The following is a 15,049-nucleotide window of genomic DNA, read 5'->3' on the forward strand; positions in this document are numbered from 1 at the left end:
CAGATTAGGTCTCTTGCAATCTGTTGAATTGAAACAATAATTAAGGGGAGCCCAGCATTTTTTTAGATTCAAGTTGTTAAAAAAAAAAAAAAATCCACAACAACCGTGCAAACACAAAAAAACCCAAACCACCTCAAACCTAAAGGGGGGAAAATATTTAATTTCTCATAGAAACCAATGCAGAAGAGGTTAGTGTTGATATAACATGAATGTTATTGGTAGCTTTCTCATCAGTGTGTTTACATGGGTTCAGTGACATTCACTGATGAATTTGTTTTGCCTTGTCCACTCAGCGTATGTTCTGGAGTATTTATGCTCTTATGGTTACAAAGTCTGCTTAAATTTAGGCACACCGTGAAAGCAGTCTTTCCTCTGAACTGAGGACTTCGTGTATGTAAGGCCTGGTTCTTAGGGTGAGCCACTGTGCGTGACTGCAAATAGCAGTCAGCTTTCCTGTAACTAAGGCAGAACTGTTGGGTGGCAATTGAGTCTGTGACTATTCAGATGCTGAGCAATCAGCAGATAGTGCATGTAACAGCCAAAACCTCTAGATCTGTACGGCCTCAGGTGATTACACCGTGCCTACCTTGCACTTGATGGTTCTTATCACAAGATGGTGCTATGGAGTTTGCTTAACTTCAAAATCTATTGAGTGAAGGAGAAAAAGTGGCCAATGTCAAGGATGTTCTGCATAAAGACTGGACCTGTCCACTGTTCATGGTAATGGGTGGAATCCAGACCTGAGTACACCCAAGCAGCTCTGAAGGATACATTGAGGTGTATAATGGAGGTAAAAGAAAATGGTGATCTGAGAAGAACTGGCTGTGTCTATACGCTAGTCAGTGCTATGCACAATAGCCCTTAAGGACTCTTCTTAGTCGTCTGTTTTGTCTTGCTTTCCACGGGTAACGGCACTCATCATGAATGTTGCTTGTGGATCACCTACTGCTGTTACCACACTTGACCTACTGATGTTACCATCTGGCTGTGCAGATTCTGAAAGTTCAGTAAGTGTGCGTTGAGAGGGACTTAGCAGCTGTGTTATGCTACATTAATAATGAAATAATAGCTTTTTTTCAGGGAAAACCGTGCATAGGCTGGCAGCACATTGTGGCCAGGACAGCCACAGTGCTGGGACTCACTTGTGAAATACATGGTTCGAGTATTCAGATGCTGTTGATAAGAGCCCATGCGGAGCAAGTGAGTGGCAGTGTGATGCCAGGAGCAGGATGTTACCTAATGATGTCATGCTGCTGGTGTGCCTGGTTGAGAAAACCAAAATGATTCGGCTGCACTGTAATAAGTTAAAATCATTCATGTTAGGCTTATCAATGAATAGTCTTGACTAGAACCATATACTCTTAACTCTGTAGGCTTCCCTTCGAGGCCCTGTTTTGCAGAGGTGCTGCTTAGTATCTTAGCTTCTCATGAAAAAAACAGGACCAGTGCTAACTCTGAAATCACCAGCATCTATTCCCCCCCCCCAGTTGAAGACAGTTTTCTACTGAAGTTGATAAATCCTGGATCTTCTCATATACAGTTAACTGCTGTACTACCTGTCTTGTGGTTAGATCTGACTGAATCTTGTGCAGACAGTTCTACGTGGACTGCCTATTGCTTGCTGGGATTTATTATCTGGTATTACCTTAAAGGCTGCTTTCCCTGTTCTTCGCACAAACTTCATTAACTTAAAGGGTGTCTCGGGTAATTATGTACTATAAATTCAATCGCTGTTTTTCCTGGTGCTGAGTTTTCTGGTGACTTTCTCACTGGTGAAAAAGACCAAAGGAAAATTACTTTTGCTTCCTTGTGTCTTTTAGAACTAACAACTCCAGGACCTCATGGCTCAGTTTCCTGAGTCTTGTCCTCTTCCAGCTACTTCACAACCTGTTTATTAGATAGCACTCCCTTGGGTCAAGTGCAGCCATGACTGCAGGGTGACTTGACTAGAAATGAAGCAGAAAACTGGTCGAACTACCAGTCTTTTAGACTTACAGCTGTGCTTGCCATAATGTATTAGCAATGTACAACTATTGAAAAGGCTTATTGTAAGTAGCAGTGAATTGGAATCACTAGGTAATGGTTGTTTGAACTTGATAACTTTTTTAAATTTTTCTAAAGTGGGAAAGCTAGAGGAACAGGTCTAAAGCCATAATTATCCAGGAAGACCTTACATGCACAGATGCTGTGGATTGCTAGTGAAGAGATGGCATAGCACAGCAATACAGCTGAATTTGAGCTGCCTGATTGTTTGCTTTTTTCCCTTGAAGGTGATCTTTAAAGCAAAATATCTGACCTACACAGGCTTCTTATCTTGCACAGCAGTGGGCGTAAACATCCCATTTTTAGAAGCTTTTTTCTTCCCCTTTTAAAATCACCACCTTCAGACTTAAGCAAGTGCCTAGCTGCAGCTCTTTGGTCTGTCACTGTATGCTCTTTCAGATGAGAGTCCGTGCTCTCTGTCCATTTCTAGACCTGCATTACAGATGTCTTGCAGATTTAAGGCAATCAGCCTTGCAAACTGAGCTTAAAATTGTTTGGGCTGGAAAGATGGTCAACTACCACTACCTTGTTTACAGGCATCATGAGAAAAGGAAGAGAGGGAGTACGTTGTAGTAAACTTGCTTATTTTTGGTTGAAACTCAAAGTTCTTGGTCACTGGACCCCTCAAGTCTCATAAGCCACTGCTGCGTATCATGTCATCTGAAGGAGGAATGGAAGTCTGGAATCACCACTGCAGTTTTTGTTCTGCTTGTACCTCTGCGCATGCAATGAGATATGTGAAACTTGGTGCAGTCTGATCACAAACGGTTAGCTATTTTCCTGAAGCACTGCAGCATGTCACAGTTGGCAGCAGAATTGGGGGAAATACATTGCAGTGTGTAGCTCCCAGGCAACATTCCCTCTGTGCCGTGCAGTGGGCAAATGGTGATTAATGCTTTCATACTTGCCCCCGTGTCAGGAAAAAACACTTGCTGTATTCACTGTCCTCCTGCTTCTGTACTATGAAAATGCTGTAAAGAAAGAGCCTCGTCCTGTGTGGTGCAGAACACCCTCTGCTTAGCTGAGCTTAGCAGACACTGGAGGCGTTGGCTCCCGGGAGACCTGTGCTAAAACACCCCCGCAGCTCTCCAGTGGGTAGGAGGGGGTAACCCAAGGGTAAACGTGCTCCAGGCAGTACATGGGCATCTGAAACCTTGAGATAAAGCTTAGTGATTTAAGTGTTGAGACCTCGATGGATAGCACTAGAGAGCTGGGAAATGTTGAGAAATGAAATAGGTCTGTTATGTTTCAGTGTACCACTTCCAGGCGCCTGGATGGCTATGCAGGGTCGATGTAGCTGTTAGGTGTTCGAGATACATTGCTTGTCCTGTACTTCAGACTTTCTTATGACCCTAGGGGGGAACTCTTGTGCCACATGGCTAATGTGTTTCAGAATATCAAGATTAACTAGTCTGTGCCACCTTCTCATGCATGACATGGAGAGTTACTGTTATCTGTTTGCTGGATTCTTCTTTCTAGTATAGGAATGCTTTTAAGCAGAGTGCTGTAGAGATGATGAGTCCGTGCTTCTCAGAGTTACTCCTGGAGTTGCTTTTTGAGGTCTAGATCTACGTGTGTGTCTTCATTCCTGGGGGGAATAGAAGACTTCCATTTACTGTTTGGTAATGGCACGGATTGCATTTCAAACACACCAGAGTGAGTATAGGGTGCAAAGCATTGTAGAAGTATTCTTAGCTGTCAGCATGTTCACTCAAGATGCATTATGGTTTGCCCTTGCGTACTGTATTGTCTGGACTTGAGCTCCCTATGCCCTCAGCTGCAGTCCTCTTATTTTTATTACATATGTATTCTAAAAAGATCAGAGTTACTCATCAAAAAGCTGCTGTCTGACCATGTGCAAGGCTGTAATGGATAGCCTGACTTTCTTTTCCCCCATCTTGTAGGATGTCTCAGCATTTGAAATTAGCACAGGGGACAATCTGAAAAGAGACTGATTATCAAAATACTGTGGTATGCTATGTTTTGATTGATGCAGATCAGGCTATTGCAGGCACAAGCTGTTAAAGTAAATGGTGATAGAGAGGGGAAACTGAGGGAAGCAAGGTATAGTCATTGTTATAAACCTTTCTTGGAGGATGGCTTTCATCTTTTCAATTACTTTACGAAAGAGATGGAACACAAGTATGAATTCATTTGTAAAACCTTTGGTAGAAACTCTCTATTTTTTTTTCCTTCTCTGCGGTTAAGTACTATTCCTTGAAGAATGGTTATCATACTCAAAACATAAATTTACCCAGCCTTTACTGCATGCTGTGATTGCTGCTGTGTTATCACAGCTTTACAGGTTGGGGCTGCAAGTGATTCAAGTAGCAAGTGACAGCTGCTGGCCTAGCCTCTCTCCTTGCAAGTGTTGCTGTCAGTGTCTGCACTGCCAAGCTAAGGTGAATCAAAATCTTAAAATGTCCAGCATCGCGCAACTCGAGTGTTACTGCTTGGAGCACATTCAGCCTGTGAAAAAGCATTTCACAGGCTGCTGATGCCAAGCAATGATGATTTTAGACTTTCTCCAGAACAGTGTGTGCTGTAACTTTCAGCTGTTTAAAAAAAAAAAACTGGCAGAATTTTGTGGACGCGGGTTAATACTGACTTTAGTGTCTAATAGCGGAGAGAAGTATTCCTGAAGTTGAGGCAGCTAGAGGAGAGCATTTAGTTGTGAGAAATAAGCAAGCCAGCTTCCAGAGGTGGCTCTTCAGTCTTGCTACTTGGTGGTGGTTGTCTTTTTTTTTTGTTTTTTCCTCCCCTCACCCTTGTTTCCTATGCTTAGCCACTCTAGATACCTAGATGTACCAACCTATGACTCTGATTATCATGGTGAGTCGGTGAGATCTTGAGCTGTGCTCTGTCAGTTGGAAGAGGTGGCGTTGTGACACTTCAGTTGGCAGCCAAATCTCTGGCTTCATGATCCTTTCCTCCCATGCACTGCATGAATCCAACAGAAATGACTCTCCAGCTCACTCGGTTGTTGACTGTAAAGCACTGATGGACTGGCAGTTTGAATCACAGCTGTTGAGTTGGTGTTCCTTTAGCTACAAAGCCTGGTAATTCTCATGGCCTGTCATTGCACCAGTTGGTGGCAGTTTTTGAAGATGAATGTGTTGAGTTCAAAATAGATCCTTCTGTGTACAAGACGGTATGTGGTAAATCACAAGATCTTCATGGTCGCACTTAATGTAGCTCTCCTTTAAATAGGACAATATTGCTTCCCTGCTTCACAATTTAATGAGCTTATCCTGCATATTTTACATGGTTTAATCTTTCTCCAAGTGTATTATGAAAATCTTTTTAACATTAGGTTACTTGGTAGAGCACTAGACCCATGAAAATCCGTAAGTTTTTGCTATTTAATTGTGGGGAAACTAGCTTTTGCAAGGGAAAGAAATGAGGGAGAAGTAGGTAAGCCAATGTCTCAGGGCTGATTTAGCTACCAATGATTTAGTTAGGTTCTTGTTCTAACAGTTCCAAGTCTTGACATCTGTTACTCTGTGCTTCGCTGCTGGTATTCTACAGATGCAGGTCTAGAGCTTGGGCATTGCTTTCTGGAAGCCCAGAACTGTATATTGCAAAGTAGATGCTATTCTATGTTCAGTGTTTCATATTGCAGTCCAGAAGGGAGCATCCTCCCAAACCTGAGAGCTGGTGTTCCTCTGACATACTGTGCTGTAAGCTCGCCCCTGTGAGCACAGTCTTGCCCAAAGCCAACTCAGTCTGACTGGTGTTCAGACGAGTGTTGCACGGTACAAGCTTTAGCTGTATGGAAACAACCTTGGTGTTCCTTCACAAATAAGGTTTGCGGGTTTTTTTCTGTTGAGCTCTGGCTCTGCTTTCTCTTCCTGACATGCCCTGTGCTCTGTCAAAAGTTAAACATACTGTTTGGAAATGTGTAGAAGCCACTAGCCAGCACTAAATCAAAACTACTCTTAGCTTAGTTTTATCTGCCTGTCACTCAGTTTATGCCTTGTGTAAGTCAGGGGTGGTTGTCATATGTCTGCTGAAGGAGGGTTTGTTTCTGTCTCAAGGTGTCCATAGCTTTCAGTGGTTCTCCTGGAACACTAAAGGTGAGTTTTGGAAAGTGACTCTTGATCTCTAGATTATAAAAAGCAGGTTTAAAATAGTGTGTTTTCCGTCTTCATGGTAGCTTATGTAGTGGGAACCTAGAACAGTTTACTTTAGTGCATTTGACATCTACCTTTCCGTAAGAAAAGCTTTATTGTTTTTGTCGCAAGAAGTGAAACACATTTTTGGTAGCTATTAGCCCTCTTTTTCCTCATGTATAATACTATATTTTGCACTGCTGTGAGCCTAGAAAATCATACATGTAACCTTATTTATAAATTTGCTTCTTGCAGTGGATGATTTCTGTGAGGGAGTGCAGGTGAACTTAAGCACAATGTGTTGTGCTTCCACATCTGATTAAAAAAAAAAAAATCGCAAGGAGGGCTTGGAGGGAATACCAGTACATATGTGGTAGTACTTTTCTAACTGGCAGCTCATGTTCGTTGGCTCTAAATTGCATCTCTGTATGCTGTCAGCATATCTTGGAATCTTTGCCTCTTCTCTTGTCACAAAAGCACCAGGAGTCTGTATTTGTAATCCTGCTGCACCTATAAAACCTGACTCTCAAACCAGAGTTGACAGCTGTTCCATCTGTTGTTGACCTCTGCTTGTTCACATGAATATCAGCTGTGTTCCTCAAGAGCTCAAGATGTAATCTGTCCAGTAAACACAGGCTAGCCTGGGGCCTTAGCTTACACAGTTTGTGACAAACAGATGCATTTGCTATGAGAACTACTTCATCTGACTTCCCATTTCACTTGTAAGTTGTGACTGAGCCACGAATGATAGAGGATACTGCTTTGATGTTAAAATACTTGTGCTGCTGTTCGACAAGATGCAGTGATTCCCAGAGCCGCAATTACCTCCAGGGTGCTCAGGTCAGCTGAAGGCGCGGAGCAGGTCAGGGAGGATTCTAGAAAAGGTGTGAATTTTCTAGGAAGCAATGTTGTGTGACGTGGCCCTTCTGGCAGGAGTGAGGTGATTGTATGTAGCTGGCTATATACAGATAAGCATTAGGGGAAGGTTCTATATTGCAGAATGCGTGCATATAAAATTTAGTGTAAAAGTGATCTCACTGAATTGCCTTTTTAAGAGGGAATTCACCCCAGTGTAGGAGTTCTCAGTAGGTAAACAAGCCAGACTGGCACTCCTCAGAGCACCCAATGGGCTGTGGGACAAACTCTTCTAGTCTGGGGTTACCTGAGAACTGGTTTTGCCCACTTGCCTGCCTTGCAGACAAGCATCCGAAGAAACTCTGTCTCATTTTAACAATTTTCTGATGGAATTCTGTGTTCTCTTGATAGCTGCCATTAACCTAGCAAAGCTGAAGCTTTTCAGACATTACTATGTTATGGTAAGTAAACACCTGTTTGCATGTATACAGAGCACTTAGAAGCCAGTCAAGCTTTTTGATGGATTACTCGTTGGAAGCTGCTACAGATGGGGTGTGTGTAGTGGAGATGTTCCTAGTTCTGTGGCAGTGCTGTGCTTCGGCATCTTGGTCAACTGGGCTAAAATCCTCAGAGCAACTTCCCTTCTTTTCCTAGTGGTAGCATCCTTCTGTCTATCTTTAAAGTGGTTCCAGTTATTTGTAATGATCACTGATTTCCTCTGGAGACAGCTTGATCTGCCAGTTGAATTGATGGGCTTGAATAACGTACTGTAAACTTGCTAAAAATTAAACTTGGGACCAAATGGTGCCTTGAGATGCATGTGTGCAGTTTCTGATTAAGTCAGTGGGAGCCATCAGCATACCTCCCAAGAGAGCATAGCCTTCTTAATGATCTCCAGCAGCCTCATTTCAGGCTCTGATAAGTGGTAAGAGTAATAAATTATAATCGTGATTCTTAAAGTTCTACAAAATCTTAAAGCGTTTTCCTGCTGTAACTTAAATATTTTAGCAATAGCTTGAGTCATCTGGTTGTTCAACAAGCAGTAGAGCCCTCAGTCTGTCTTTCATGTTTATCAAGGAGCATAGTAAGGCTAATCTGACGTGCTGAGTTGTCTGGGAATCGAGCTGTTTCTCTGGGAAAAAGAGGTTCTATAAGGACGGTGCTATTCTCATCATGCTTTCTCCTTCTCCTTCCCAGATTGTGTGTTACATTTACTTCACACGGATCATTGCAATTCTCATAAAGATTGCTGTTCCATTCCAGTGGAAATGGCTGTACCAGGTATTTGCCAGCAAAGGAAAATATATCCATTCCCTGGTATTTAAAGAATAATAGGAAAAAGAAAAAATATAACTGCACCAACAAAAAACGACAACATAAATTGTTTCTCATGTTATAGTAGAACATCTGAAAACTCAGTGCTGCACCCTGTCTCCTCTTGATTTTTATCACTGATGTGCCTAAGGTGGCAGGAATGTGTATTTAGTTTTATGTTTGTCCAGTAAGGCTGCTGGATTATACATGAGATGTCTGAAAGTAATTGCATTATTGATTTTTTTAGTCTTTCAATTTAAAAATGTCTGAAGGAAATTAATCAAGAACATAAAAAGGAGACAAAAATTAGTCAGGTTTGCCCTGGGTAATTGAGGCCCCAGGGAGCCAATGAAATAGGCTTTCACTCTTCCATCTACAGGCTTTATTTGCCTAGTGACTTTTAAATACTTTGTTCCGTAACATATAATGCAAGTAACCGTGCAGGGAGTCTTTGGAAGACATTACCTGTTGAAAGTACCAAACAACTTAGGGATGATGTTTTTTCCCCCTCATTTAAAAGCCAAGTCTTGCAGTAGTTATTTAAAAGGACTGGCGTGATGGCTAGAACTGTAACTGTATTTAAAGTGACAGGGAAAGCAGAAAGAACAAAGGGCTTGACAGCTTTTAGCCTGGGATTAATGATAACAGGACAGGAATTACTTTATTTCTGTTATGGCACAGGCTTCTTGGCCATTAAATCTTGAACCTTATGAATGAGGAGAAATGTTTCATGACCATGAAGGACTGAACTTCCATCTTGTGTTTTCACTTGCAGCTGCTGGATGAAATGGCCACGCTTGTGTTCTTTGTCCTCACTGGGTACAAGTTCCGTCCGGCATCAGACAACCCTTATCTACAGCTTTCTCAAGACGATGAGGATGACTTGGAGATGGAAGCTGTGTAAGAACCCCTCCCCTCCCTTTTTTTTTTACTTCATTTGATTTGAGAAAATTAATGCTTAAAACCAGTTTACTTTAATCTCTCTAAATACTTTTTTGAAGAAGAATGAGATCTGCCCATGTGTTTGAAGATGAGGTGTCCCTTTGGTGTGTGTTAACTACCAAGGAGATTTGTGATATGCATAGGACCCTCTGAGCTGGATATTGCAATAGTGTGGAATAAGCTGGGAAAGCTTTTAATGGGGCAAAAAGATAACCATGAAAATATCAAGTAAAAAAAGCTTCTGTGTTTAGTCTGTATTGCTGAACACCAGTCAGCCTTAGGGATTGTCACTAATGCTTCATATTAAAAAAAAAAAAAAAACAAACAAGCAAACAAAAAAAACCCCAAACAACCAAACCAATGACAAAAATGAAGTACCAATCTACAGAATATAAATGAGCATGGTGTGCGGTCGCTTCTACCTTGATGTTCAGCCTGTAGCTTTGCAGAAATTTATCTTGAGTAACACTGAGCTGAGGAGATGGATTTTTCTCAGAACTCTTCACTGTTCTCTTCACTCTTCACTATTTCTTGTTGCTAAACCATGAGGCACCACAAATGCAGTAGGACCTGAGATAGTCTGGAGAAATTATAAAGTGGTGCTCAGCCTAAGTCCCTGTCATTTTCTTTGCAGTAGTTTTCTGAGGACTTAAAAAAAAAAAAAAAGTGGCATTCCTGAATCTATAATAGAAATTGCCCTGAGAAATTCAGCATGCTAGAAGTGTTGAATATAGCTATAATTGCTACAGACTCTGTTGCCTTAATAGGAGCAGAGCTAACCTAATCTCTCTAGTATTTACACGTTTCATGCATAATTGCAATTCATGTACAGGCTCAGAAGCCTAAGAGTTTTTCCAGTTTGGCAAAACTCCTTTACCTTATCTTGGGTGAAACAAGTCAACACTCTAATTTTTGTTGCAGGGGCAAAAAAAGTCAGAATGTGTTTGCCCTCACAGTTAGCTCAAAGAAATGGATGTTATTGGGAAATTGCTACAAGGAGATTGTCATGCAAGGAGTTTAATTTCTCAGAAATATCTCTAGTAACAAAGGTCGTCTTTCCAAACGCTTAGCTATTTTTGCTTTGTGTCCATAAAATCTGTCAGTGTTGCAAGTGGAATGCAACTAGTGGGTAGTGACCTTAAAATCACTATCACTTAAAGGTGTTTAAATGGTTTATGTAAGAAACGTGTTTCAGTTTGGAAGCTGGTAAATAAACATCCACATGAGGAAGGCACGGTCTGAACTGGAAGATGTGGCAGGATTTGTGATTGTACATAAATGAGCTTTTTTTCCTTTTTGCCTGTTAGAGTGAATTTCAACTTTGCATTACATGCTTAATGAATTTTTACTTAGGCTTTTTTAGGACTAATAATATAGTGCCGTTTATATTTAGTGACTTCAGTAAATTGGAGAAGCTGCTAAATTTAGGAGAATTTGCCAGAAATAAGCTGGAGAAAGCTTAATGAACTAATTAAGTGATTTACATCTTACCATAGCAAAATAGACATTACTAGAAACTCAAGGATCAGAATTCCTTGTGAGCCTTTTCCTAGTAAGGCATTTTGCTCTTTGCCTTGGGAGTTTCCATTGTTGTGCCTCGTGGGTTGGTCCCCTTAGCCTTGCTTGAATTTTTCTCATCTGATTCACCAGAAGTTTAACTCCATTTGGGCACTTGGCAGGGTATAATCTGTGCCTTGTTCTCCCTTCCCCAGCTGCATTGGGGAGGTTAAGTGTGCATGTGTTTGAAAAGCATGGTGTATACGCATTCTGTGACAGGTGAAGCACTGCAGTGAAAGGATATTCAATTTCTTGTTGACTTGGTCTTGCTGGGTCCTATTTCTGTTTTTATAAATATTAAATGTTTTTTCTGGGGTGGGGGGGGGAATATCAAGGATTATTTGAGCAAGTGACTAAGTGCGTGACAGTATCCTGACTAACCATTGTATGAGTGTGTTTTGTCTTTCGTGTGATAAATACCCACTTGTCTTCAGAGGCTATAGGAGAAGTTAAAAGCACGTGAACTTCATAGTGTTCTGCCATATCTTATTGCCAGGTTTTATGGTTGTTTTCTTCTTCCAGAGGGCTTTTGTTAAAATCAGGCTTTTAAAAACATTTGCTGCAGAAGCATTCTGTTTCTTTAGACTCAACACTTCTATGAGCCAGTGGAGGGGAAAGCCGTGAGGTCGTCAAGCCTGTGTTCCAGGCTTGCTTGTCTTCCAGCAAAAAATAGGGCATTTTTAAGTGCAGCTCTCTAGCTTATGCCTGTTTTCAAGCAGTGCAAACTATACAAAGCTCAGTCTGGCAGTAAATGCAAATATTGTTAAGGACAGTGTAGAAATCTGCGAAGTTTCAAAAAAAAATCCAAAAACTAAGGTGTCTGTGACAGAAGCAATATAAGGTACAAATTCTCTCTCTGTAAATTCTTGTAACCCTCAAAAATAAACTATAAATCAGGAACGGTAAAAGTAACTTGTAATAAGGCTTTTCAACTAACATGCCTCTATCTTGGGGGAAAGCATCCACAGGTGTTACAGGACTTTCTCTTCAGTTATACCAGACTCAACAGAAGTTGTTCTGGTGCAGAGGAGAGTATGACTAAACCTGAACTGAAGGACCAGTCTGTTCTTTTTCAAGTAGGGTCAATAGCCATTCATCATCCACAAAGTGGCTTTCTGTGTATTCTGTGCTGGGCAGCCTCTTGAGCCTGTTCTGTCAGTACATGGGCTTGTCGCTGACAGTTCGCTAAAGTACTCTGTTTGAAAAGCTGCAGCCACACTTGGCAGAAAGAGTTGTCAGGCTTGCAGTCCTAATGCCATTTCTGGGGCATAAACACAAAAATATAAACAGTACATTAGATGAGGTGCGGGTGAGAAAGGGGAAAGGAAGCAGTTTTGTGGTGTGTGGTTTTTTTTTTTTTACTCTTGCAGTAAGTTAATACATTACTCTGTAAGTTTGTTTTAAATGTTAGGTACTAAAGTGCTCTTCTATGGATCTTGGTTGAGAATGGTGTTCATATGTGCATGTGGGGTTAAGATACTTCTGCTGGAGGAGGAATTGCAGGAAAAAGCCATTAATCATTTTGTTCTCAATTCAGATGCTCTAAATCCATCTTAGTGAGCACGTGGGGACCAACTTGGCTTTTCCTTAGCACCCAAAACAGCCTCAACATAGTGAACTGTTGTGGTGACACTGACCTACCTTTGCTTTATGCCTTGGGATCTGGAGTTTCTCAGTGTATAATGAGGCAGTCTATTCTGTGCTGAGACTTGAAGTCCTGGTTGGTTGCTTTTCTCTGCTTTCTCTCAGGTTGTGCTTCATGGCAGACTGATTCATGATGCTCTCTATTAGAAGTGATTTTCTTCACCTAACACATCTTTCCCATGCAGAGATCAGTGTTTTTTGCTTTTTCACTCCAGTTTGCAATAGGGCTGGCAGCTACCAGTATCACAGTGTTTCATGTTGGGACTACAAAACAAAAAACAGGAGAAAAGGCAGCTGAGATCCACCACTGTGGAGCGCTGAAAATGCTTCTGAATGTTTAGCCATTCCTTGATACCTTGGATACAATGCTGGGGGGGGCGCGGGGGGGAAGAAAAGGATGTAATTACTGTGGCATGTACCACTGTGCAATGGAGTGTTCAGGGAACTCCTTTTGTGCCTCATTTGTGACAGGTATTCCTCTGACAGCTACAAAAATCCTCTCTGGACAGAGATGCTTTAGTGAGAAGGATTTGTGGCGTTTTAGCTACTACTAGTTTGTGGGCTAGAAATGCAGTTCAGCAAACTGCAGGTGAGGGACACTTACTAGCAGTATTGCAGGTCAGAACCGATGTCTTGATATCGCTCAGAGGACTAAAATGAGAATTGCAGTGTGCTTGGTCTTAGTGCTGGTAGCCGTATCTTACTGGGCACTAAAACATGTTGGCTGACCTGATTTTGAGAGGGAGAGGAATTGCCCATTATACATGAACAGTCAGAGAAAATGAAGACTCGAGAGCTAGGCCATACATTTGTTATGAGACAAGAACAGCGCTCATCAGACGGTCTTTAATTTTCACTGTTGAGAAATCCGCCCCGAAATCTCTCCCGGTTCTTTGCTGTTGTCGCAGGGCAGGGACAGTAAATGGCCTCTCTGGTAACAAATGACATGACTTGACCTGGTTGCAATTTCAGTATGTAGCTGTTTGTCTTTTCCCTCCATGAAAGTGGATCATTCCCTCTTAGCCATAACCTCTAATCATTTTTGTCATCATCTTGGTGTGTAATGGGTTTGTAATTGTATTGAAGTGCAGTGCTAAAGCCTAGGCTGTGTGCCAGGTGGGATCGTGCTAGCTGTGAGTCAAGTCTTAGGACTACTCTGGTATCATGTATGTGCAAAACACCTGTTTATAGATCCCAATCTGTCTGCTGTTGCATTGCTATGTTAATTGCTCATTTTTGGTTTGTATTCCACTGTAATCTTCAGCTCCTCCCTGTGGAATTGATACATCGCCCCTTATTCTGTAATTATGAAGTTCATTATTTCTGAAGAGTAATCTTTGCAGTTGTCTTGCTGCATTGTCCCCCATTTTTCAGACCATTACTTAGACTTGCCAGAATCCTTCTGCATTCTAGTCCTGTTCTCAAATATGTAGCTCTTAGTGTCTTCTGAAGATCTAATAAGCAAGTTCTCTATTCCATTATCCAGGCAATTACTGAAAATATTGAGTAGAAGGGAACCTGGGACAGACCTCTCTGGAACCACACTCAATGTTCTTTCATTTTTGACAGGAAACCATTAAGTACATCTCAATGCATGTTTTTCGAATTAGTTATGCATCTACTTTGATGGTTTTGTGTAGCTTATGTTTCCCCAGATTTTTTCCTATGTGACTATGGGGAAAACCTTTGTCAACAGGGAGAACTTATGAGATCTACTTGTTCTCTGTGCTGATAAGCTTGATGTGATTTCTTCCAGGCAAATGTTTACTGTTTACTAATTCCATCTTTCTCCTTTAAGCAACTTGCTTGCTTTTCTCCCTTTTTTTTAATTTTAATTTCAATAGGGAATAAAGTTGTTATTTCATCTGTACTCTTCTGATCCTTTCCCTATTCCCTTAAACATGAGCTCGTCTAGACCAGCTCTAAAGTGTCTGAACCACTGATGATCCCAGTACTGCCACTGCTAGAGAGTCACTAAGCACACCAGTTTGAGTAAACTATTTTTGCAGTACGTGAACAGAAGCTAATATCTAACGTGGAACTAAGGGCATTATCAGAAGAGTGTATTTGAAGATTACTTCTCTTGGGCGATACTGTGAAATTGTTGTTAGCTCATCTGATCAAATAAAGTATTCTTACATGGTAAACAGCAGATGAAAGCACACAAAGACTGACAGTGGCATCTTTGAACAGGGCTGCTCTATGTATGCTTCTAGGCTTCCCTCGTGAGTGCATTGAGCTATTGGCACTCTTACTTTCAGCATCCGAAATAACCTTTGTAGCACATTTGTGGGGAAAAAATACCTGCATGGAATGAGAATCATTGTGGAAAAGAATAAAGCAAATGCCTTCTGCATGCAAATAGCCTGGTTTGTATAGCAACAGAGGCGGCCACTGGGCTGAAGAGCTTGTTGGACAGCCAAGGTGGTAGTTCTGAGAGGAGCTGTGCTGTTCTGGCTGGATAAACAGTTCAGTCTGCCTAATATTTGAACGGTATTATGAGACTTTATAGTTCACTGGTCAGATTGTCATGACAAATCCAGTCTTCGATGGCATAAAAAGGATGACCTCTCTCTTCTGTC

The 15,049-nt window shown here is 41.4% G+C and overlaps 1 protein-coding gene across 2 annotated transcripts in view; it reads left to right on the forward strand.

Annotated features, from left to right (window-relative positions):
* Window positions 1-15,049, forward strand: part of GPR107 (G protein-coupled receptor 107) — a 40,636-nt gene that overhangs the window by 19,336 nt on the left and 6,251 nt on the right. The window contains exons 15-17 of one of the 2 annotated variants that reach the window (XM_054220331.1): window positions 7,422-7,471; window positions 8,208-8,291; window positions 9,100-9,224. In XM_054220331.1, coding sequence (XP_054076306.1) covers window positions 7,422-7,471; window positions 8,208-8,291; window positions 9,100-9,224 — 259 coding nt within the window. The remainder of the gene's footprint in view (window positions 1-7,421; window positions 7,472-8,207; window positions 8,292-9,099; window positions 9,225-15,049) is intronic. The other variant, XR_008469264.1, reaches the window with a different exon arrangement.

The sequence above is a fragment of the Rissa tridactyla genome, chromosome 14 (genome assembly GCF_028500815.1).
Source record: "Rissa tridactyla isolate bRisTri1 chromosome 14, bRisTri1.patW.cur.20221130, whole genome shotgun sequence".
Classification (NCBI taxonomy): Eukaryota; Metazoa; Chordata; class Aves; order Charadriiformes; family Laridae; genus Rissa; species Rissa tridactyla.